The sequence below is a fragment of the Tachypleus tridentatus genome, chromosome 1 (assembly GCF_004210375.1).
Source record: "Tachypleus tridentatus isolate NWPU-2018 chromosome 1, ASM421037v1, whole genome shotgun sequence".
Lineage (NCBI taxonomy): Eukaryota > Metazoa > Arthropoda > Merostomata > Xiphosura > Limulidae > Tachypleus > Tachypleus tridentatus.
The window spans coordinates 120,147,064-120,173,529 of record NC_134825.1 but is presented as its reverse complement, the minus strand read 5'-3'; the positions used below and the strand labels follow the sequence as shown (position 1 = coordinate 120,173,529).

The 26,466-nt window shown below is 36.1% G+C and overlaps 1 protein-coding gene across 1 annotated transcript in view; it reads right to left on the bottom strand.

The window, feature by feature from the left end:
• Positions 1-732: 732 nt before the first annotated feature.
• The window catches only part of LOC143222476 (uncharacterized), a 40,589-nt gene continuing 14,855 nt past the window's right edge, over positions 733-26,466 (bottom strand). Inside the window, exons 2-4 of the mRNA XM_076449071.1 lie at positions 7,148-7,353; positions 4,068-4,203; positions 733-3,560 (exon numbers count right to left, since the gene is read on the bottom strand). Of these exons, the coding sequence (XP_076305186.1) occupies positions 3,466-3,560; positions 4,068-4,203; positions 7,148-7,353 (437 nt within the window). The 3' untranslated portion in view covers positions 733-3,465. The remainder of the gene's footprint in view (positions 3,561-4,067; positions 4,204-7,147; positions 7,354-26,466) is intronic.

Genomic DNA, 26,466 nt, shown 5'->3' with positions numbered 1-26,466 from the left:
TATGAAGAAATAACTCTAATTCTTTTATTTTATTCTATACGAGCGTTAGAAAGTTAAAGATTATAAGTTACTAAATTAGTACTATGTGTGTGTTTGTTTGTTTTCTAATTTTGCGCAAAGCTACTCGAGGGCTATGTGCGCTAGCCGTCCCTAATTTAGCAATGTAAGACTAGAGGAAAGGCAGCTAGTCATTACCACCCACCGCCAACCCTTGGGCTACTATTTTACCAATGAATAGTGGGATTGACCGTCATATTATAACGCCCCCACGGCTGAAAGCGCGAGCATGTTTCTTGCGATGGGGATTTGAACGCCTTAACCCACCTGGCCATGCATGTGTGTGTATTTTCTTTTAGCAAAACCATATCGAGCCATCTTCTGAGCCTACCGAGAGGAATCGAACCCCTGATTTTAGAGTTGTAAATCCCTAGACTTACCGCTGTACTAGAGGGGGGGGCAGTTGGTTCTGGTAAGTCTTTACTTTATCTGTTAATATATTTGTCGTCACCAAAGAAAGATCACGAACTTCATTCTTTCACGCCTTTGAGAGGGGCCTGGCATGGCCTAGCGCGTTAAGGGGTTCGCGCCCGAGTCGCGCCAAACATGCTCGCCCTCCCAACCGTGGGGGCGTTATAATGTGACGGTCAATCCCACTTTTCGTTGGTAAAAGAGTAGCCCAAGAGTTGGCGTTGGGTGGTGATGACTAGCTGCCTTCCCTCTAGTCTTACACTGCTAAATTAGAGACGGCTAGCACAGATAGCCCTCTAGTAGCTTTGTGCGAAATTCCAAAACAAACAAACAAGCCTTTGAGAGAATTACAGACAGCTACGTTTGAACCACTGAATAAAAAAGGTGTTCATATACAAATGAAATATTTCAAGTTTGTAACAGTTACGTAGGCAAGAGCGTGATTTCTTGAATTGATTGTAAGCAGACATTATTAGTCAATTATTTTTCCTTAATAAATCCATTTTTTAACAAGTATGAATGAAATAAAAGAGTTATTGCCTTATGATGAATAAACTCCAATTTAAGAGCAATAGTAGTGTAATCGTCAACTATGGGTCTAGTTTCAGCTCGAGCTTCTCTCCTTGCGTCAAACTCTTATTTCGTGGATTAATGATTATACTTTTAAATAAACAGAACTTTTAGAGATGTATGTTAACATGAACAATCAAACAAGTTATTAATAGAAATCCTTGAGATATTCGATTAAATGATATTGTTTTACCACTTCACATATTATAAAATACACAAATATAGAGAACCACCTTAGTAACATAGATATCTATATACCGATAACCAATAAAATAAAAACTATATTTCGACTAAATGTGACGTAGTCTTAAGTGATGACAACTACATGGTTATTAATTGATTAAAATCTCAATTTAGGCTAAACTAGCAAGTATTTACATTTCGTGATAATTTATTAGAAAGTCTGATATTAATTACCACAAAACGATTAATGGTTTGTAATAGGTATCAAATTACTGCGAAATGGCTTAGCAACAGCAATAAAAAATCTGGCTAAGCCTTATATTAAATCAACATTTTATTCACGAACACGACGAATTTTAACTGAAATGATGTATCATTCGATTATTTCGATTGGTTTAGATTTTTAATGAACGCCAATTGATTTAGACATTGTCATATTCAGCGTAAGTTTAAAAATATTTAGACAAGAAAATATAATGTATGATTTTGCAACCACACTCTCACAAGATTTGAAAATCATACATAACTTCGAGTTTATGAAAATTAATATATGTCAGAATATATGGTTATATTTTATAACGTTAAATCAAATGCTATAAATTAGCCATCACAAAATAAATGAACAAACAAATTATGCGCCATGTCAGTAATGATGTAACACGAATTGGTGTGATAAGATGTACAATGTTCTGTAGAACAAAAACCAGTTAAATTATTTCTCTCATGATACTGACGTATTGTATTTTAAGTATTGGTGATGACGTAGTCAAATATTACAAACAAATATTTGTTGGTGTAAAAACTGGAACTTGTAATAAAATATATTTAATGTAAAGTCGAAATGAAACTGAATAGTGTAACAGTTATTTTTAATTTCTTTTGCAAGCTTCTAACAAGTTAAGTAATTATAATTACTTAAATGATTAAGTAATTAAAACTTCACGTCACATCTACTTTCCTTCTTTCTGACTATGACATCACATCTATTTTCCTTCTTTCTGACTATGACATCACATCTATTTTCCTTCTTTCTGGCTATGACATCACATCTATTCTCCTTCTTTCTGGCTATGACATCACATCTATTCTCCTTCTTTCTGACCATGACATCACATCTATTCTCCTTCTTTCTGACTATGACATCACATCTATTCTTCTTCTTTCTGACTATGACATCACATCTATTCTCTTTCTTTCTGAAGATGACGTATTAGTTATCTAAAAAATCGTGGTTTACAACATGCTGTTTTATTTAGAGTATAATTTAGATGAATATAGACTTTTGTCGATTATACAGCTGTAAACATATTAAGTTTCTACTGCTACAGCCATCAAAAGACAATATACAAATATATATATATATATAAATTTCATACAATAATAAGTTTTATAAGTCATGGCCTGATTAGGAATGATTTATATTGTTATGAAAGTGCTATCTTTAAAAATTGTATCTCTAACATTAACCGCAGTGATAAACAAGCAGTAAAAGAGGGTTTCACCAATACACAAACTGTCCACATTTGATTAATCTATAAACATTTACGTCTAGTCAGTATAAATGCATTATTTGTTGTATGACTTAAGTTAAGAAGGAAAACTACTGACGTATTAGCATCTACTAAGTTTTCCTACGCTATTCAACAGAATCGATGACCAAACTACACTTTCTACTTTATAATTACCGAATATTTTGATTAATATTGTAGATATATCTTCTCAATGCTAGAAGGTTTAGTACCAGTATCTGACACTGGGAGATCTTAGATATGTTGAGTCTTTAGCATTTGGTTAATTAAAGTCTAAGTGGATTTATTTATCGATAATTTACTTTATAATTACGGCCCAGGTTACACGAAAAACAGAAGAGTGAGACATTATTGTACTTATAAGTGTATAATTTCACTTGCTGAGTCAGAGAATACGATAACTTTTACGTCTTGTTCGTCAAATCGAATTCACGTTACGCGACGATGGTTGTCTTTTCAACCAATACCAGTAACTAGGAAAAAGAGCTAGTTAGGTCACAAATTTCATTAAACAAAATAGCAAAGAACTTTGGAACAAAACGTTAGGTTTCTGCAGTAGCAATTTCAATACAAGGTCTGAATAAGAATCAACGCTATCCAAGCCTGTCATCGGATCTCAATGTTGTGGATTTCACCAACTATCCTTCACCAAAAAACAAAGTTTTATTTTGTTACGTCGACTCTCCCCGTAATTCGGTCACATCCGTTATCTCAGTCAAGGGAATACTTTCTGTAACAATAACAACAATGGAAAGCTGATGAAAGCCATCCTCATACAATCTTGATGACCCAGGGCACTTCCTGTGGCATCTAGAAAAACAAATAATGTGGTTAAAGTCTTACTCTAACACTTACTAAGTCTCAAAACTTTCTTTTCCATATCTTAGCAATTCATAATCTTAATTTAGACCTTAGAATTATTGGGTTTTTTGACGCAGTACAGCGAAAAATATCATATAAAAAATCCGAATATCCTTTTTTCTGTTATTTTTTTTCAGTCAAGGGAGGAAAATACATAAACATTTTGATTAATTAAAATCTAACAATCAATGTATGTCTGAATAGACAGTCTCTCTGGAAAATATAGAATTTTACCGGTTGAAAATATAGAATTTTACCAGAATGCCGGAATCGTTTCCTCCACACTTAAATCCTTTTGGGACAAACATTTCCTTGAAAAGTACATATACAACATGAATCAACACAGGGCTATGAACATCATAAAACGTTAAACTATTATCTCAACTCAATATCTTTCTGTAAATATTTTGATACGCATTTCAAAAATTAACCATTTATATTTTCATTTTTTCATACCTTCAATTTTCATACTTTTTTCCGAAGAAACGGTACGGAAGGAAGGAGCATCCGCCGAAACTTCACACCTGTATCTCCCGGATGTCTCTGTTTGTACGTCTTCTATATAAACAGTCTGCTGATTTGACCTAGTAAACTGATAATTAATAGAAACAGATCAGAAACATGTTTAAAACCTAGAAATATGTAAGTGCGCACTTTTCATTAACTCGTACTTTCCATGATGTAATTAACTAGAACGTTAAAAATTATAAATGTGCTTTGCTATACCACATGATGGTTGTTACATTAAAACAAAATCTGTTACACATAATTTTCATTGATCCTATAAACTTAACTAAAACTTATTTTATAATGATGAACATTGTGAACGTTTGTATGTATATATCATAAATCATATAAACAAATGTTTGTTTGGTTTGAATTTCACGCAAAGCTACACGAGGGCTACCTACGCTAGCCATTTCTAATTTTACAGTGTAAGGCTAGAGGGAAGGCAGCTAGTCATCACCACTCACCGTCAACTCTCGGGCTACTCTTTTATAAACGAATAGTGAGATTGATCGTTACATTATAACGCACCCACAGCTAAAATGGGCGGACATGTTCGGAGCGACGGTGATTCGAACTCGCGATACTAAGATTACGAGGCGAGTGCCTTAACCCACCTGGCTATGCCGAGCCTATAAACAAATGTAAAGAGAGATGTTTACTCTTACACATTTAAAACGTCTATTTCTGCTAATATGTTTACATAGACCTTACCGCGGTGTTGAGAACAACACCATCAGACTTAAACTTTGACTTTAAAATAATTTAACAGAATATGCGTCTTAAACTTGGTCTTTGACTTCGTCAAATAATATACGTTGAAAAGGATTAATATTACGTAAACGTTAATATTGTTACACAGGGGGCGCTACGTATCTAATCCCAGAATGGCATAATTTTGTACGAAAAAATACAGTTATTTCTCACATCTGGTCGTTACTAGAGAATTTGATTTATTGTCTTGTTCATTTAGAATAAATAGCTGCATTTCGTTGTTTCCCTCCTTTCTGCAGTCTATGAGGATTAAAAGGAGGAAATGTTAAACATTTTAAACTAATATTATATTTAGAAGTTCAAGTGTAAACTTTGTAGCTATTTTTACATAATTCATGGGGCCCGGCGTGTTAAGGCGTTCGACTCGTAATCCGAAGGTCGTGGGTTCGAATCCCGGTCGCACCAAAAATGCTCGCCCTTTTAAGCCATGGGGGCGTTATAATTAAACGGTCAATCCCACTATTCGTTGGTAAAAGAGTAGCCCAAGAGTTGGCGGTGGGTGGTGATGACTAGCCGCCTTCCCTCTAGTCTTACACTGCTAAATTAGGGACGGCTAGCGCAGATAGCTCTCGAGAAACGTTGCCCGAGATTCCAAAACAAACAAAAAGACGGTTCTCCAGTGGCAGAGCGATATGTCTGCAGACTCACACCGTTAGAAACCGGGTTTCGATACCAGTGGTGGGCATAGAACAAACAAAACTACAACACTTTACGTCGTCAGGTTATGTAATTACATTTGTTCGCCTTATATATATGTAAAAACGGCTCGTTTGGGTTCAGAAAATATTTTACGTAGAGGAGCGAACAACGTTTTGACCTTCTTCGGTCATCGTAGGTTCACAAATGCAAAGAAACACCTTAGTACCTATATTAATAAATATAATCAAACATCTAAGTTAGCACGCCCTCTACATTCCTACACTCAGTTACACAACCTTCTTCAAAGCTATCGGTCAATTATTACTTTCTTTCTTTTCAACCTGACGATGACCGAAGAAGGTCGAGACGTTGTTCGCTCCTCTACATAGAGCTCTCTCTATCCATACCAGCCGTTTTTACAGATATATTTTTCTCTACAAGTGGGTTTTCTCGACATCACTGATTTTGTCGCCTTCTAAGTCGGTTTATATAATTGCCTTCGTATGCGGCTCGACATAACAAGACGGTTAGGGTGCTCGACTCGTAATCTGAGAGTCGCGGGATCGAATTCCCGTCGCACCAAACATACTCGTCCTTTCAACCATGGGGTCGTTATAATATCACGTTCAATTCCACTATTCATTGCTGAAAGAATAGCCCAAGATTTGGTGTTGGCTGACGATGACGGCTAGAGTAGATAGCCCTCGTGTAGCTTTGTGCGAAATTCAAAAACAAAGAAAACCTTTTCATCTTCTACGTTAGGTTATAAAGTTACCTTTGTTCGTCTTACACACGTTATGCAAGTTTCTTTATTCTCTGTTTATGTTCGTAACAAAAAAGTTTAGTTTCACCTAACCCATTTTAAGCTGCTTCAAACATTATGAAAATATAACATAACTGTTCTTAGCTGTTTTTGTTGTTCTTCGGAAGTAGCTTATGTCCTGATTTATTCTGAGTGGGCGTTGACGTAAATAACTATTTTATTACATTAAATGTTTTGCAACAAAATTTTTCAAGAACGTGAGAAAAAAAGGAAAATATCTCTTATTTCTGCCATAAAAATCGATTTCAACTTCAAGTGCAACTTATGACAATATATTACCAAACTAGAAAGCCAAATATTTCACTGTTTTCCTCTTTCGGCTGGCATTGCAAATGATGACTTGCGAAATAAAACGTAAAGTGCTGACAGTTAAGAATATTGTAATGTTCCTTAAGATCTGGACTGGAATTTGACGGCTACAAGAAAGATCTCGCACAGAAGCAGACATTGTTTTATATCGTGCTATACCGGTTGTATCTCTATTGAAGAAAAATGATTACCCAGCATGGCCAAGCGTGTTAAGGCGTTCGACTCGTAATCCGAGGGTCGCGGGTTCGAATCCCGGTGCCACTAAACATGCCCACCCTTTCACCCGTTATAATGTGATGGTCAATCCCACTATTCGTTGGTAAAAGGGTAGCCCAAGTGTTGGCGGTCGGTGGTGAGGACTAGCTGCCTTCCCTCTAGTCTTACACTGCTAAATTAGGAACGACTAGCGCAGATAGCCCTCGAGTAACATTGCGCGAAATTAAAAAAGAACAACAACAAACAAAACAGAAAACTGATAACTTACATCAATCTTGACACCGTCAAGAGGAAAAAACTGTCGCTGAGGTGTATCTTTTGGCACGTATCGAAAAAACTCTAGGTCATCTTTGTACCACTTCACCGAATAGAGGTTGTCCCTTTCCAGGTCGTAGTTACAAGTTAGTCGAGCCTTCTCACCGAACCTGGCACTCCTGGGAACATCGAGAGACAATATACGTAAACCTTCAGTAGCTGAAACAGAAACGTGAAGGCGTTGTTAATTTAACGTATACATTTCTGTTTGTGTTGTTTTTTTTGTTATTACAAATGTGCAATAGACGAACCAAATTATTTGTAAACAGTTTTTTTATTTTTTTTTAATGGTTCACACATCTGTGAGTTTAAAGCACTTTGGTTTGTATTTTATAAGTTTGGGTTTGGTTTGAATTTCGCCCAAAGCTACACCCTTGTGCAAATTAATTTAAACAAGACGGACAATTACGATTTTTTTTCGATTTTTTGCGTTTTATTTCTGAGAATCCAAAAATTACTCAGAAATTAATGCATGATATGACCGCCTTTATTTTTCAGAAGATAATTAATCCGCTTTGGCATCGAGTCCACGAGTTGACTGCAATCTTTACTAATTTTTGGATCGCGGTACCACACCTCAATTATGGCCTCAATAAGTTTATCTTTCGTAGCATAGTCTTTTCCCCGAAGGTTTCCTTTACAAATCGCCCAAAGATTTTCTATAGGATTTAAGTCCGGAGAGTTTCCAGGCCAGTCCAGCACCTTTATTCGCATTGTAGTCATAAAATTCTTCACAAGTTTCAATGTGTGGCACGGAGCCAGATCTTGCTGAAAAATGCCAGATCCATTCTGGAAATCTCTTTTTCAATTCTGGAACGACTCTTCTCTGCAAACGTTCGAGGTATTGTGGTCCTCGCATCATACCTTCTACGATATGTAAGCCTCCGACGCCATAGTAGCTAAAAAGCCTCAAAACATCTTCTTCAAGAAATGTTTTACGAACTGATTGATGTGAGATTCTCGAAGTTTCTCACCTGGAGATCTGCGAACATGCAGATTTCTTTGACCCTGTACGAAGAAATGAGTCTAGTTACTGAATAACACCTTCCTCTATTGTTCTTCCGTCCAGTTCTTGTATTTCAGACCCCATTGATACCGTTTTTTCTTCATTGAGTTGGTAAGAAGTTGTTTTCTGACTGGTCTCCTTGCCCTTCGACCGACATCAAAAAGCCTACGACGAACCGTTGAAGAGCTTGACTTTTATTTCTTTGACCTCTAAATCTCTTTTTATGGCGTCACTTGTCTTCCGTGGATTTTCATACTCTCCCTAATCACCTACTCGTCGTCTCTTGGCGTTGTTTTCCTTTTTCGGCCACATCTTCTTTCACGTTTCCGACTGATAGATCTGGTACTCACCTTGGCCTTGATCACACGGCTGACGGTCAATAGGCTAACACCAACAACGTCCGCGATTTCCCTCTAAGTCATGCCCATGTGCTCGTGTAGTGTCACAATCTTTGAACGCTTTCTAGGAGTCACGCCCATTGTGTATGTCGGCTGAAAGACGACTGATTAGCAGTAAAACAAATAGCCTCATTTTTGAGAAATGTCTGACGCAATCTCGAATGACGTAATATTCCTCAAAATTTCGTCATATATCCCAAAAATAGATCGACCGTACTGCAAAACACAGCTAATGACATCGTTTGTGTGAAAAAAATGACTATTAAAGGAAATCAGCGGGTCCAGCGAGCCTACACCGGACCGCCATGCTGAAAATATCGTAAAATGACCATTTGTTTCAATTAATTTGCACAAAGGTGTACTCCAGGGCTATCTGCACTAGTCGTCTCTAACTTAGTAGAGTAAGACTAGAGGGAAGGCAGCTAGTCATCACCACCCCCCGCCAACTCTTGGGCTACTTTTTTTACCAACGAATAGTGGGATTGACCGTCATATTATAATGTCCCCTCGGCTGTAAGGGCGAGCATGTTTGGTGTAACGCAGATTCGAACCCGCGGCCTTCGGATTACGAATCGAGCGCCTTAACAACCTGGCTTTGCAAGGCCTCTATAAGTTTTGGAATTCGAATAAATGTATCGTGTTTTAAATTAATAGCTTAAGTCTAGGTATATGCCCCCCCGCTAGTACAGCGGTATGTCTCCGTATTTACAACGCTAAAATCAGGGATTCGATTCCTTTCGGTGGGCTGAGCAGATAGCCCTTTGTGGCTTTGCTATACGAAAAACACACATACACTAGGAATATACTTTCAAAGTGCCAAATAATTTCAACAGTTATAAAAAATAATAATTATTCTAATCCCATTTTGTCCTTGAGTTTTATGTGTGAGATTTTGTAGCCATAAGTTACTAAGTCACTATAACTGGATTTTATTTATATTTGTTGTATTAATATCGTAGATGTAAACGTATGCATTCTTAATCTCCAGCGAAGTATTCGTTCTGACATTCTTGTTCTGTAGCGAGGTGTTTGTTCTTGCCCTTCATGTCGGGGGGGGGGGGGGGGTGTCGTAATAAATTGGCGGTGAATATCACTATTCGTTGGTAAAAGAGTAGCCCAAGAATTAGCGGAAGGTGGTGATGTCTAGCTGCCCTCCATGTAGTCTTTTATTGTCAAATTAGGGGCGGCTAACATAGACGGCCCTCGCATAGCGATGCGCGAAATTCAAAGCAAACTAAAGCTAGTGCCCCCCCAGTGGCATAGCAGTATGTCTACGGACTTACAACGCTAAAATCCAGGTTTCGATACCCGTGGTGGACATGGCACAAATAAGCCACTGTGTAGCTTTGTGCTTAATTACAAACACACAAATAAAGCCAAAGGTAGTTAATGAATTTACATATTTGATGATGAAACCAAATCAAAATATCTAGTTAGGATAAAGGAGTCAGCCACACAAAGATATGCCATAAAAAAAAAGTTAAGATTTACCAAAGAACATGCCTTTTTTATTTATGTTGTTTTTAATTGTGTGAGGTTCAATTAAAGAGAGGACCAAGTATTCCCCATTTTTTTCTTAGTTCAACTTACCCCCTCTATATCTTTACACTATTGAAATAAATAATCTGTTGTTTTTTTTGGGGGGGGTTATAAAATACTTATACGGTTGATCTCATTATTCTAATTTAGATTGTTTGTATATTAAATTGTTTTAATCGTTTTTGTTTTTATTAAATTTTGTTACTTCTTCCGCTGGTACAGGGGTAAGTCTACGGATTTACAACGCTAAAATTAGGGGTTCGGTAACCCTCGACGGACTCAGAAGATTGTCCGATGTGGCTTTATTTATAAAAAAACACACTTTTATTACAGGTGTGAAAGTTTGTTTACATGTTTGTTTTTATTACAACAGTTAAAGTTTGTTCAATTTTAAGTAAAGCCACACAAAGGACTTACAGGAGAATTTAGCTACTTAATACCAATCTCTACCAACTCTTAAATTACTCTAATAGAGGAATGGGATTAAGTTAGTAGGCTTATAACGACCCCAAGAATGATGGGGTAGTCATGCTTGGTGAGTCGAGAGTCCTAACCACCAGACACTGCCAGGCCTGACCCCAAGAATGATGGGGTAGTCATGCTTGGTGAGTCGAGAGTTCAACCACCAGACACTGCCAGGCCTGATGTGTTAAAAAAGTATACATTTTGCACTTCAGTAAATAGTAGTTTATTTATCTGTTGTGTTTGTACATGGAAACTAGTAGCTTTCATCTATTTGCTATAAGAAAACACACACACAATTTTTATCTATTTAAGAATTCTATTAAGGAGACTGTACTTTCTATATATTAAACACGATAAAATTTTTTCATAAAAACAAATATTTTTGACGACATAAACTGTTTATGTCTGAGAAATAAACTTTACATTTAATTGTAATTAAAATGTGAACACATTAAGTTAGTTGTTTTAAACTTTCTGACTCTGGTACAAGAAATCAACAAGAAGATGGAGACAGTAGTATTTCCGTACACTCTGATTAATGTATAACAGATATATACTCGAACGTTTGGGGATATATATCTGTATCTTCAACAACGATCTGCGCTACATCAAAGATAGTACTCTTCTAATACAATATTTTCAGTAGAAACTCGAGATAATATAAAAAAATTGCTTCTTTGTTAAACATAAATTTATGCAATTGGCTATCTGTGTTCTGCTCACCACGACTATCGAACTCCGGTTTCTAATGTTTTTTAGTACGTAGGTCTATCCCGTGCCACTAAAGGGGGTATTAAAGATAGAGGTCAGAATACAAGTAACTTAATAAATTTTAAAACAGTCACTAAGAAAACAACAACCGGAATTAAAATATTGATTAGGTTTAGTTATTAGTCAGTTTAAGACATTCAGTGAGTTTTAAGACACGTTCTTTAACGATCAATTCCTATTTAAAAGTGTTGTATACAAATAGTATCGAAACGTCACGCTCGTATTCTTTCCTGTGTAATTTCATAGGTAAAGAAGGCACATTTGTTAGCTGTGTTGATCTTGTACGAATACGGGTGCCTTGCAGCCCCCACAAATGTATTAATGAACGATCTACGGATTAATGGAATAAGGCTGTCTCCTGTTATTTGTTAAAGTTCGCTAAAGATACTTGAAATTTGTTTGTGATGGTCTTAATTTTAAAGCTACAAACTAGAAGGATGACAGATAGTCGATGCATCCCACCTCCAGCTCGAAGTATCGATCACTCAAAAGATGGATTTGACCGTCACTCTTATAACACGCCCCTGGAGCTCAGACGCTTTTGATTTTTGAGGGAGAGGCGATAAAGGGTGTATCTTTGGAATCTATTGCGAATATAGAAACTAGTTTTATAAAAAGTACGCAACTAAACTTGGGACTAATGGTTCAAAGTTAGTTTTATTTATGAAGTGTCATCATCGTTGATGTACCACACATCGCTGTAGATGGAACATGTAGATCACTTCAATATTGAATATCTTATCAATCTTAACATGCGGTTTCACTGCTCGTAATTAAGGTCCATCTACCATATAATGAATCGATAACAGATGCGATACATTTTAATACGGTATATTATTTTAAAAATTAATTGAAAATAATATTTAATCTGAGGTTAAGATAAAAAAATCTTCATCTGTTAGAGGAATCGGGATCTATCAGCACGAGAGTAGCATCTCTGACTTTTACATCATTTCCCATTTCCAATTTCAACGTGACCCAAGGCGACCTGAAGTGATCACGCTTAACCCAGAGGCTGTATAGTGGAAATCATTATTTAAAAAGAAAATATATATCAAGAAAAAACTTTATCACACATGCACCACACTTTTCAAACCCAAGTTCACATTAATATCTATCAACGAAAACGTTTTTGCTTCGTGTCGACCGTATTTTGTTTTACCCATCATCGTGACCCAAACTGATACAAAAAACGTGTACTGGCTAACTAATGAATGGATATTTTGTTAAAATATTGATAAAATCAGGGGTTCGATTCTCCTCGGTGGACTCAGCAGATAGCCCGCTGTGGCTTTGCTGTAAGAAAACAATCGCACAATCTTTTATTGGCCATGCCTTTTATTTTACACACCTAAGGTGTTTACAGTATCAGGAACAGCTTTAGTAATATCCTAGATTTTTTTATCAAAGTTAAGTGTTGTGTGTTGAACCGCAGTAATGATTAGTTCGTTCATCTAGCTTGGCTGGAATTACTACCGCGCCTCGATATATCCTTAATGTAACACTACAATATTTACAAATATTATTCTATATATTTTGTATTATTAAATTTAAAAAAACAAGCCAACATATTAATTTCTAAATGTTGTAAACTGTAAATAAAAAATAACATACACTTATATTTTATGTCATTACAATAACAAACCTAAATTTCTTTATTACGAGTTAGCCTGGCCCGGCATGGCCAGGTAGCTTAAGGCCGTTCGACTCGTAATCCGAGAATCGCGGGTTTGAATCCCCCTTTGTAATATTAAACTGTCACACGTGTCGAAAGATGATCCTTTGCAAAGAGTTTGATGTATTTGTTGGTCACCCGTTCCATACCCCCAGTGGCACATCGGTATGTCTGCGGACCTCCCGGGTTTCGATACCTGTGGTGAGCAGAGCACAGATAGCCCCTTGTGTAGCTGTGTGCTTAATTCAAAACAACAACGACATCACTCGTTGTGTATTTGATTTTTCTGTTTTCCACGACGAATAAAAATGATTATAAATATGTAGTCGTGTCTGAAATCAATAATAACATTTTTCTCGTCGAACCATATTTTAGTAAATAAAATATTACTAAATAACTAGTTATAGGCCTCATTAATTAATTAGTATTAGTGTATATTTAAATCAGCAGATAACATAATAAATTTAATTATTAGAAGACAGATAAAATGTATTGATTTTTCCAACATTTATTCTTGAAACCACAGAGGGCTCATAGCCCTAAATAATTTACAAAATGTTTAACTAGACGCTTTTAAGTAAAGTATACGTATTATGTATTGAAATGTGTTGATACCAGTGGATCTAGTCCAGATTTACGGACTACAATACTACAGTCCTAGGTTCGAATCTCCGTAGTTGATAGAGTACAGAGAAAATATTGTATACGTTTTCGTCAAGACAAACTAATTACTGAACCTGTCCATAAAAAATATACATATATAAATTTCTGGCTAACTGAAATCGTGCCTAGCTGATTTACATCGAACGCTGTCTATGGTTTAAACAGCTTCATTATATGATACTAAATTCATTGTTTTTAATATCAGTTTTATCCGGATCGCAGGAGAAATATTTGTATTTCTGTAAGCTTAACTACAAACTAGAAAAAAAAAAGATTTGTTTTGGTAATAAAATATATTCCAAGAAAATAATTCATGTTTACAGGAAAGAGTGATGAATATCGAGTGTGTCTTTAGTTCATGGAGATGTACCTATCATAGTTACTAATCTATTCAGTTGCTAGTTAAAGAAATAAACAAAATTTCGTTCTTTCAAAATAAATTTATTTTCAAAATTAATAGAACGTAAACTACATTAGCTACAGCTTTTAATCAACAAAATCATGCTTTAACTGTATCCACCTGACTGTCATTTCTGGATATTATTAAACGTATTTCGTTGTAATTTCACATTTCACGAGTCTCATAACTTTCATACGAAATTGTATGAACTTCGTGGTTGCACATGCTAACGAATTTATAGCATCGTCAATTAGTAGCGATTCATAAGTAATCACTGTTCACACGAATCACGACGAATAATCACTTAAAATAGCGATATTTCTTAGCATTCGATTTCATTTGTAGCCTCAATAAACAATAAGACAAAATAGTGTGAATTTATATTATTCTGAATGTTTACAGCCATATTTATTTGAATGTTTTAAAAAATAATAAAAGAAGCCCGACTTATACAACAACTGAACACCAAATTAAACCAACATAAAGGAACACCTATATACATATACTAATTTATAATCTAACTGCAACGCCCCTACAATCCCGTACCCGTTAGTATTCTCGTCCCTAAGACAACGGTCAGTTAGTTGCAAACTCTTTCTTTGCTTTGTTTCGAATTTCGCGCAAAGGTACACCAGGGCTATCTGCGCTAGCCGTCCCTAATTTAGCAGAGTAAGACTAGAGGGAAGGCAGCTAGTCATCACCACCCACCGCAAACTCTTGGGACACTTTTTTTACCAATGAATAGTGAGACTGACCGTCGCATTAGCACCCCCACGGCTGAAAGGGCGAGCATGTTTAGTGCGACAGTGATTCGAACCCGCGACCCGTAGATTACGAGTCGAGTGCCATAACCACCTGCTCATGCCGGGCGAACACTTTGTTAACCTGAAGATGACCTAAGAAGGTCGAAACGTTGTACTGTGTTTTATTAGTGAAAGTGTTAATACCAATACCAGCAATTCTGAAATACAGTTTTACTTACAGTGGGTTTGCGGTCATTATGACATATGTTTAAATAGAATTAGAATAAATCATATAATATTAACTTCATATTATACATGAATGTTTGGAAATTCTAATTTGTTAGTGTTAATCATTTTACGGAACGCATATTTCAGAATTTGGCTGAGCTCAACTAGAGGAATCTAACCCTTGATTTTAGGGTTGTCCGTAGACTGTACTAGCGGGAGGCTATAGCCAAGAAAATGATACCTTTATGTTGGTATAATAATTTATTATTTTCATCACGATTTCTTAACTTAATAGTTATTTCAGACCTAAATATTGCATGATAACACAATTTATGAAGTAGCAACAGTTAACACGTGGAAAAGAATACTGAAAATGCTTTGTATCTAGCTGAGCATGTTATACATTTATTCACGTAGAGTAAAGCTTTGTTTCAATAAGTGAATGACATATTTATTTCTTATTGTTCAAAGAAACTTTTCTTTTGTAACACTTCCCAGTAGTGGAACAACGGTATGTCTGCGCACTTACAACGCTAGCTTAGCCCGACATGGCCAAGTGTGTTAAGGCATGCGACTCGTGATCTGAGGATCGCGGGTTTGCATCCCCGTCGCTCCAAACATGCTCGCCCTTTCAGCCATTCGGGTGTTACAATGTCACGGTCAATCCCACTATTCGTTGGTAAAAAGAGTAGCCCAAGAGTTGGCGGTAAGTGATGATGACTAGTTGCCTTCCCTCTAGTCTTATGCTATTAAATTAGGGACGGCTAGCACAGATAGCCCTCGAGTAGCTTCGTGCAAAATTCAAAACAAACAAATACAACGCTAGAAACAGGATTTCGATATACGTGGAAGGCAGAGCACAGACAGTCCATTGCGTAACTTTGTGCTTAACTTTAAACAAAGTTTTGCGAAATTTAACCACTAAGTCATTTTAAATTAATAAGGTTAGGATAGAAAAAAAACGAGCATATTTAGTACAATTATAGGCGTTAATTATTAAATGAAACACGGGAATGTAAAACAGACTAAACTGCTTACAACATAATCAGGAAGCAGTCGTGACTCTGTTACCCTTTGATCAGGGTAACATGTATATGTTACATGTATATTATTCACGTGTTATTTCAAGATAAATATTTTCCAGTAGTTTAATTGAAAGACAACAACAACAACTTCGATTCTATGTGTATACAAATATTCTCTGGTTTCAGTTGCAAAGACTGAATAATGGGCTTATATACGAGAGATGTTTGTTTTGTTTGTTTGTTTTTTGTAATTTCGCACAAAGCTACTCGAGGGCTATCTGTGCTACCCGTCCCAAATTTAGCAGTGTAAAACTAGAGGGAAGGCAGCTAGTCATCACCACCCACCGCCAACTCTTGGGCTACTCTTTTACCATCGAATAGTGGGATTGACCGTCACATTATAACGCCCCACCGCTAGGAGGGCGAGCATGTTTGGTGTGACCGGGATGCGAACCCGTTACGAGAGGTGACTCTTATCTGACATTTCTGCAAATGAAAGTCACATTAGGAAAAGATGTAGATATTGGTTAGCATAAATAGCTGAGAAGTTGCTTCTAATTTTGTCACTGTAAATTAAAAAGTACTTTCATACACTATGCTATTTATAACTTTGTCTCATCATAGGCTTAATGAGAATAGACCTCAGCTTGCTGTAACACGAGATTTATAACCTAACAATCATATTTCCTAAAATATTTTACTGTAAAGTTTAAACTCTCAAAAAGTAAAATATTAATCTCACTGGAAAATAAATCTGTTGATTTCAAGTTTCAAACAGTTTCCATTAAAATACTTTAATATTCGAAGATTCAATAAGGTAGCTTTTTCATGTGATGTTCATCAGGAACTTGTCTACCATTAATATTTATGTATATAGAACATTTTGATCTAATATCTAATAATGTGTAGTAAACTAGAAAGAGAGATGTCTTCAATGGAAATGCATGATAATTATCCAAGGCTGAATAGGCTTACTAAAGCAACCTTATGGCTTTAAAAGGTTTTTAAGTATTTATATACTAAACTCAGCGGTTACGGTGTGCCTTGTTACATCTTGTATCTGAAAACTGAAATCTAAATGGAAGGTTTTGTATTTTTTATCACTTATTGTGACATATTTTCCTCTACCCCATATGACGTATTCTTCAGTTTCTTACGAAATTTTGAAAATACAAAGATCTGTTTTAAAAATGCTTATCAGGTATTTGGAAAATCTTTTCTTTTTTTTCTGCTTCTTCGTTGCTACAAGTATCATGATCTAAGAGGGAAGTTCGTTCGGGAAGTATAATTAATTTATGCTTACGTGTTTGTTTTTCTTGTGGGAAGTGTTAACAATATAGGTAACGTAATGTTTGTTCTTTTAATTTCGCACAAAGCTACACGAGGTATATCTAAGTTATCCGTCTCTAATTTAGCAGTGTAAGACCAGAGGATGTATGCGTGTTTTTCTTATAGCAAACCCCCATTGGGCTATCTGCTGATCCCATCGAGAGGAGTCGAACCCTAATTTTAGCATTGTAAATCCAAAGACTTACCGCTGTACCAGCGGGAAACGTAAGACTAGAGGGAAGGCATCTAGTTCTCACTACCAATTCGTTGGCTACTCTTTTTACCAATAGTGGGATTTAGAGTCACATTATCACGCACCCACGGCTGAAAGGGTTATCATGTCTGGTGTGTCAGAGATTCGAACCCGTGACCCTCAGATTGTGAGTGGAGCGCCCTAACAACCGGGCCATGCCGGGCCTGCTAACGTAAAGTCATAAAAATAGATGTATTATTACATATTCGTGGCTTGATATAAACTAATAAAGAAACAATTCTGATATATCATTCAGAGAATAAACGCTTTAGTTGGCTTTGAATGTGGGCTCGGCATGGCAAGGTAGTTAAAGAACTCGTCTCGTAAACTGAGGAATGCGGGTTCGAATCCTCGTCACACCAATGATGCTCGCCTTTTCAGCTGTGAGGCAGTTAAAATAAATTGACCGTCAATTTCTATTCGTTAGTAAAAAAGTAGCCCAAAAGTTGGCGGTGGGTAGTGATGACTAGCTGCCCTCTCTCTAGTTTTACATTGCTAAATTAGGGACGGCTAGCGCAAATAGCTTTCATGTAGCTATGCATGAAAATTCAAAACTAATCAAACAAACATTCGAATAGGCCAAAGTAAAGAAGCATGATTTTGTAAGCCGACAGTAAAATATTCTTTCTTTTGCTGTTCACCACCTGATAAACCATTTAAATGTGAAACCAATTATGCGTTGAAGCATTAGGTATTAAAATTTTACCATACTTTCCTTTTAGAGTCGATGTTCATATTCATAATTATAAATAAATTACAACCATTTATTATTAGTTTTTTTTAGAGCAAGTTTCATTTGTTTGTTTTTTAACTTGGCGCAAAGCTACACGAGAGCTATCTGCACTAGCCGTCCCTAATTTAGCAGTGTAAGACTAGATAGAAGACAACTATTCTTCACTACCCACCGCCAACTCTTGGGCTACTCTTTTACCAACGAATAGTGGGATTGACCCTCACATTTATAACGCCCCCACGGCTGAAATGGCGAGCATGTTTGGTGTGATGGGAATTCGAACCAGCGAACCTCCGATTATGAACTAAGCGCTTTAACAACCTGGCCATGCTTTGCTCTATAACGATAAGTATTGGTGTGTATTTAGTTTTGTAAAGCGTACAAGGCTTCACGATATGCGGTTTATTTGTTTTAAAACTTTGCGCAAAGCTACACGAGGGCTATCTGCGATAGGTGTTCCTAATTTAGCAGTGTAAGACTAGAGGGAAGGCAGAAGAAATGTAATAAAAATATAAATCAGAATAACTGTTTTTTTAATTAAGCACAAAGCTACACAATGGACTATCTGTGCTCTGCTCACCACGGGTATCGAAACCCGTTTTTTAGCGTTGTAAGTCCGCAGACACACCGCTGAGCCACTGGGGGGGCATTAGAATAACTTCATTAAACCATGTGTTCAGTTTCCGAAGAAAATAATTCCACGTGTTAAAAAACAAACAAACGTTTTGATTCGTGATATGACATCAGATCGTAATGTTAGTAGTTTAAACTACTGAGAAACTACAATGAGGGATCTAAGATGCTATGCCTTTTTATTTTGATATTTTTGGGACTAGTTATTCTTATACCGATTCCACGAAAGAACTTTAATGTGAATTTATTGATTGATCATAAGTCAGGAACGAGTACAACACATTTATTAATTAACGTACCTGTATGCCTATCATGGGGGCGTTATAATGTGACGATCAATCCCACTATTCGTTGGTAAAAGAGTAGCCCAAGAGTTAGCCGTGGGTGGTGATGACTAACTGCCTTCCCTCTTGTTTTACACCGCTAAATTATGGACGACTAGCGCAGATAGTTCTCGTGTAGCTTTGCGCGAAATTTAAACAAACAAACAAACGTTTTTGGAATGGAAATCTAAATATTCGTGGTTTATTTCTTGGTGCAACACTAAGAAAACTTCACTACTGTGAGAGAATTATAACAGAAATTGTCAATTTCTCCTAGTCGGTCAAACAAGAGTAGCCCAAGAGTTGGCGGTGAGTGCTATTGACTAGTCGCCTTCTTTCTGATTTATTCACACAGATGTTCTTGTTAGTAATTTTAAGTATTCTTTAACAAAACGATTCGTTTGTGTTTTATTTTACCTTACCAGTTTCCAGTTTCTCATTATGAAAAGGAAGTTTACTTAGTTCAAAGATAATTTCGTATTCAGTTTTGTTGTTGTTTTTTTACGATTTTTGTGGTTCTGTTCAACTTTAGTTCTAAGAGTTTGTGAGAAAAAAACATCCACTATCCTCTTAAATTCTGTTTTACTCCGAAACGTCAGATGAACAGATTGAAATTTTTTTCTTAGAAAATTGGATCACAGAACTATCTGATTGTATAAAACAAAATCCAGTTTTTGAGCAATTTTAATCAATAAAAGAACACACCTCGCAATCCCACACCCACACAAAAACAAATCTAATCCTCAAATGAAATTTGAAATTAGATCAATAGAATTAAAGAAAAACTTTATTTAAATGGCTTTGCATACAGAATTGGAAATACTTTGGTTCCTTCATAAGCATATTGTATCTTTAGCCAATCATCAAAGCGTTGTTATTAAAAAGTAAGTTTGAAAGACAATGCTAGATGCTAGAATACAGCTTTCGAAACTAAACCGTTGTAAACAGGTTGTACTGGAAACACGTGGACCTTCTAATCAATTTCTATATTTGAAATGCCAATGTCTTCCATTAAGTGCTTTGATATACGTCTATAACACGGTTATAAAGAAGAGAGCGCAGAATATTGATTAACAGTATGAATCGAATGTAATGATGGCTTATTAAGAAAAAAATGGCTGGTTTAAATAGAAGGGTGTCATACTTTAATGCATGACGTCAGTTGGTATATATGTAACGTGCTTGTACACTTACTAAACCTTTCTTTTGGAAAACACATTAACATCAAAGAAATATCACCAAGGAAAACATCTTGTATATACTATTTTTGTAACTTCTGTGCAATACCACTCCTTACATTTCAAAGAAGCATATTTACCTTGTAGTCTAAAAACAAAGTTATGTCAACTTTAACCCTTAAACAGTGGGAATATTGTAGGTACCAGCATCAGTGGATGATGGTTCCCGTTTAAGGGTTAAGTAGCTGGTATATTATCTCACCAATGTTTCACTGTCGATTGTTCTGAAAAAAAAACAAAAAAACAACACAGGTTGAATCTGTTACTTTTGTTTTCTATCGATTTTTAATCATACCAGTAACCTGAAAGTCAAGAACCATCGGATCTTCGGAAGTTAAAATATGTACAAAAACAAATTTTAATAGTAACCATAAACCACAAAAATTTGTCGTTCGATTTGAATCGTTGGCTGACACCATTTTGTTCCTGATTCACGAGTCGACTTTCAGCGCACGTTATTCTGGAACAGGTCATTTCCTTATTCCATTATTACTTATTCAACTTTATTTATCGAAGCCTCGAGCCTCATATGAACATATGATCATGAAAGTCGTTGTAAGTGTAGTACAACAAAAGATCATGAAAGTCACTGTAAATGTACTACAACATAAGATAATGAAAGTCTCTTATCTCCGTTCAAACTTTTCCGTTGTTTCCTCACTATCAAACATTCTACATTGATATACATGTTTAATAGTCGGGAATAGTCCAGTAGATATTCTGCTCGACAATGTATCAGATACGTCAATTTTTAATCGCAATACAACACTAAATGTGTCCCTTAGTTAATAATGAGATAATTTAATGTCTTTTACATAACCAATTACGAAATAATAGCGTTAATCCATTGTTATCCTGAAAAGAAAAGTGAAAAACATTAGTTATGCTTTATATGAAATAGTTTTCAGAGTGTGAGTTCGCCTGATGGGGTGTTACCCTCTTCAGAGTGTGAGTTCGCCTGATGGGGTGTTATCCTCTTCAGAGTGTGAGTTCGCCTGATGGGGTGTTACCCTCTTCAGAGCGTGAGTTCGCCTGACGGGGTGTTACCCTCTTCAGAGTGTGAGTTCGCCTGACGGGGTGTTACCCTCTTCAGAGTGTGAGTTCGCCTGATGGGGTGTTATCCTCTTCAGAGTGTGAGTTCGCCTGATGGGGTGTTACCCTCTTCAGAGCGTGAGTTCGCCTGACGGGGTGTTACCCTCTTCAGAGTGTGAGTTCGCCTGATGGGGTGTTACCCCTATCGAAGATTTGGTTTGAATTTCGGATAACTCTACAAGAGGTCATCCCTAATTAGCAATGTAAAGACTAGAGGAAAGGCAGCTAGTTATCACCACCCGACGCCAACTCTTGGGCTACTCTTTTTACAAACGAATAGTGGGAGAGAGCGATACATTATAATACCCACCATGGTTCAAAGGGCGAGCGTGTTTAGTGTAACGAGGATTCGAACCGCGGCTCTCAGATTACGAGTCAAGTGCCTTAACCGCTTGGTCATGCCAGGCCACATGTGAAAGAGGTCTAGATTTCGGAGCTGGTAACCACGTTCGAATCCATATTATACCACAAACTATTCCCCGTACTTTAAATTGTGGGCGCGTAAAGAGAGCAACCCGACAGCGTGGGTAGTAATGGATGGTAAGGTGATGCTGGCAGATATTTTACTATATAAAATTATCTTGTCCAATGTTGTTTTAACATATCTGTTATTTTCAAAGATTTACAAGTGTTTCTACGTTTCTATGTCTTGTCTTTCATACAATCTTTTAACTTGTACTTTTTTGATAACGGCCCGGCATGGCTAGGTGGATTAAGGCGTTCGATTCGCAATCTGAGCGTCGCGGGTTCGCGTCCCCTTCGCACCAAACATGCTCGCCTTTTCAGCCGTGGGAGCGTTATAATGTTACGGGCAATCCCACTATTCGTTAATAAAAGAGTTGTCCAAGAGTTGGCGGTGGGTGGTGATGAGTAGCTGCCTTCCCTCTAGTCTTACTCTTCCAAATTAGGGACGGCTAGCGCAGATATCCCTCGTGTAGCTTTGCGCGAAATTCTAAAAAACAAACAAACAATCCTTTGAGTTAAAATAAAAACCAAACTGGATTGCTACTTATTTAAGACTAATGAATAAAAAACAACACAAAAAACGAAATTCAGATACTAATTAACTATATATATCACAATCTTAAACCTGTGAATCAGGAGTTCCAGCGATCTCATCAGTCCAGTATTTTTGTGTAAACTTAATATATTTTTCTTTCAGAATTTGAAGGTACTTTTTATGCAGTCTTCAAAGTGTCTCTACAATACGATTAAGAGCTGATTAGGCCTACGTATTTCTTCGGTTTCATCGAAGGCTAGGGAAATTGACATTTCTGACTGTTTGCAAACCAAGAACTAAAAACTAATCCATGCAATATTTTTCTGGTAGACAAATTACTAAGTAATTAATTAATTCATCTAGTTGATAAAATGTAACTAATAATAAAGTCATTTCAAAAGATTACTAAAATTTCTACAACTTCATGGCCAGGTGGTTGAGGCACACGACCCATAATCCGCATGTTTGAATCCCCGTTACACCAAACATGTGACGCCCTTTTAGCCGTGAGGGTGTTATAACGCGACGGTTAATCCAACTATTAGTTAGTAAAATAGTAGCCTAAGAGTTGGCGGGTGGGTGGTGATGACTAGCTGCCTTCCATCTAGTCTTACACTGCTAAATTTGGGACGGCTAGCGCAGATAGCCTTCGTGTAGCTTTGCGCAAAATTCAAGACAAACCAAACCTTCTAACTTATCAGTTAAACATTAGAGTCGGCTATGCGTAGTCACACTTGCGTAGCTTTACGAGTATTTCTGAAACAAATAAATAGCTAAACTTAACCCATCTAGCCATGCTAGGCCTATTTAAGTGTTATTTAAGAAATTACAACGAAGATTAACACATATATAAGTACCATTATGAAAAAAGTGAAATTAATTGTATCTTTCTCTAGAAATACACTCAGAAGTGAAAGGTTCTCTTCAACTTCATGGTAGACTGTTGACTTCCAGTTTGAAAGAAAACCAGAAGTACCATTCGAAGCACTATAAACACCAACCACGTAAGAAAAAAAAAAGTCATTGATAATCGAAGGAAGCGGTTGTGGAAATTCATCTTAATCATAAATACACGAGCTTAAAGAAGCAAAACTGGGTTTCCTATACTTAGAGCTTCAATTCGGTCATAAAATAGTCCCTTAAAATAGAAATTTTAAACGACTCCTAGAAAACAAAAGACACATTTTCAGATTAGAACCAATCTAATAAAATTGCATTATAAAATTAATCGTTTCTTGATAGGTATATATGTAAAGGTTTTTTTTTTATATATATAATAGCCAAGCATCAAAACGTACGACCAAAATTATACAATTTTTAAAAATATTTAATTTTATTTAGAAAAATCCTTGTTACATAACAACCATATATTCAAAGTAAAGGCTTTACAAGAGTATAACTGTAATTGACCGTCGCACGGCTGTTTGATGCAATGAGGATTCGAAACCGGGACACTCGAATAACAAGTCGAGCGCCTTAACCTCATGGCCATGCCAGAGCCTATTGTAGGATAATCTTTCGTTTTTAAATGCTTTAATGAAAAACACGGCATGACGAATTTCAGAGTTCCACTTTTCGTAATAATACATACCTGGAAGTTTACCTTTATGGAAATTCGTTCGACAATTCTGAGCAAAAAACAGAGATCATACAAACTATTTTTCAAATAGTTAAAAATGTTGTTTCAATTCAACAGACTTTTCGTTGCTCAGAAAAAAATATTTTAAAATGACAACTTTATCCACAAATAAGAATATTTTTATTAATGATAAATAAAGCTTCATTGACTTAGAAAATTAATTACAAACAAAGAGACAAACAGGTCTTCCAAACTATCACTAGCAAATTATAAAGTGTGGTAAAAACTGTTAGATTATAATATGGTCTTCAGTGTAAAAGTCTTTTCCACCAGGAAACATTGTACTAGTAAATCAAGTTAAGTGTGACGAATGTGATATTTCTTACGTCGGATAAAGTAACCGATAGTTGTACTAGTAAATCAAGTTAAGTGTGATGAATGTGATATTTCTTACGTCGGATAAAGTAACCGATAGCTTCTAAGAAAGGCTGAAGAAAATTTGTAAACCCCCTCTGGTGTATTGGAAAACGTGGTTAAAAACAATCATTCGTGTGATTTTTCCTATGTAGAAATCATTGTCGATTGTAAATCGTAGAAAAATTAAATAATTCATCGGATAAAACAAACCTTAAACCTTATACTAATAAATATGTAGGTTGATAGTTATGTGCATTCTAGGTACATATCTATTGCACTATCGTTTAATCACTGAATGTCTGTTTGTTTGTTTTCGAATTTCGCTTCGATTTATAATTTTAATAAAAAGGTTTGGTGTTATATCTTAACACAAATAATGCAAAGTAGTTAAATTATTTAAAGTTGATCAATGGAAGCGACAGTTTCCTTTTATTGTTTGTTTGTTTGTTTTTTGGAATTTCGCACAAAGCTACTCGAGGGCTATTTGTGCTAGCCTACCCTAATTTAGCAGTGTAAGACTAGAGGGAAGGCAGCTAGTCATCGTCACCCACCGCCAATTCCTGGACTACTTTTTTACCAATGAATAGTGGGAATGACCGGCACATTATAACACCCCCACGACTGAAAGGTCAAGAATATTTGGTGCGACGGGGATTCGAACACGTGACCATCGGATTACAAGTCGAACGCCTTAACCCACCTGGCCATGCCGGGCCCACAGAATGTCATAGGTGATATTGTAGAACGCGTCAATTGTATTGTCGTCCGATAACACTAGGTGAACCAATGAAAACACTGCATTCTTAAAAGAAATTACAAGTATATATATATATATACATACATAGAACTACTGAATTGTTTACTTAACTCTATCAGTATATTAATCTTCTCTAACAATGAAATGAATTTGTGTGCTTCTTGTTGAATTATAACTAATACACACTTGTACACTCTGAGCTGATGTTTTGACACTTCTTGAAAACTAACAACTCGGATCGTAGTAAAACACACTAAAGATTAACTTCCGCCGCACGTCATAAAAATATTTGTACTTTCATGTTTTTTTGTTTTTACAATTTTAAAGAAAGGAAAATTATATCCACATGAAGTGCACCTGCTTGGTGTACACAAAACAAATTAAATTTGTTGATAGAAAAACATTCACACAATTGTTAGTGATGACAAAATTTAAGCACTCTGTTTTTTACTCTTTTACGAACAAGCAATTTATTGCTTTCATAGCTTCTTTTTAGTTTGAAATTTCATGCATATGTCTGTACTATGCTTTGGGTTTTCCTTTAACCTGTTGACTGCCAAGTGTTTCAGCTGCTACAATACAACTCTAATCCTTCTTCATTTTGTAACTTTTTCGTGACGCCATTTTGGACCGAAAGTGAAACAATTTGTAAGTAGGTCAAATGCATGTATGGTGCTGACATCTAACGTTGAAGTTAGGTATTATTGAGAACGAATTAACTCGTCCGTGGCACTGTGTTACCGATCAGCTTGGAAGAGTTATCTCGTCTACGGCACTGAACAGGTTAAATGGCACTTTTATCCTTCAGTCACTGAATTTAAATTTTTAAGAGTAAAAAAAATCCCTTTCACACAAAAAAATTAATACAGATTAAAATTTGAAGACATTAATAGAAATATTTAATTTATAATTTCTATTTTGCTTATTAGACAAAGGAACTACTATTAACATCACATATATACCTATGTATTTAAAATAACTGTAAAACCTCAAAACGGTACAGAG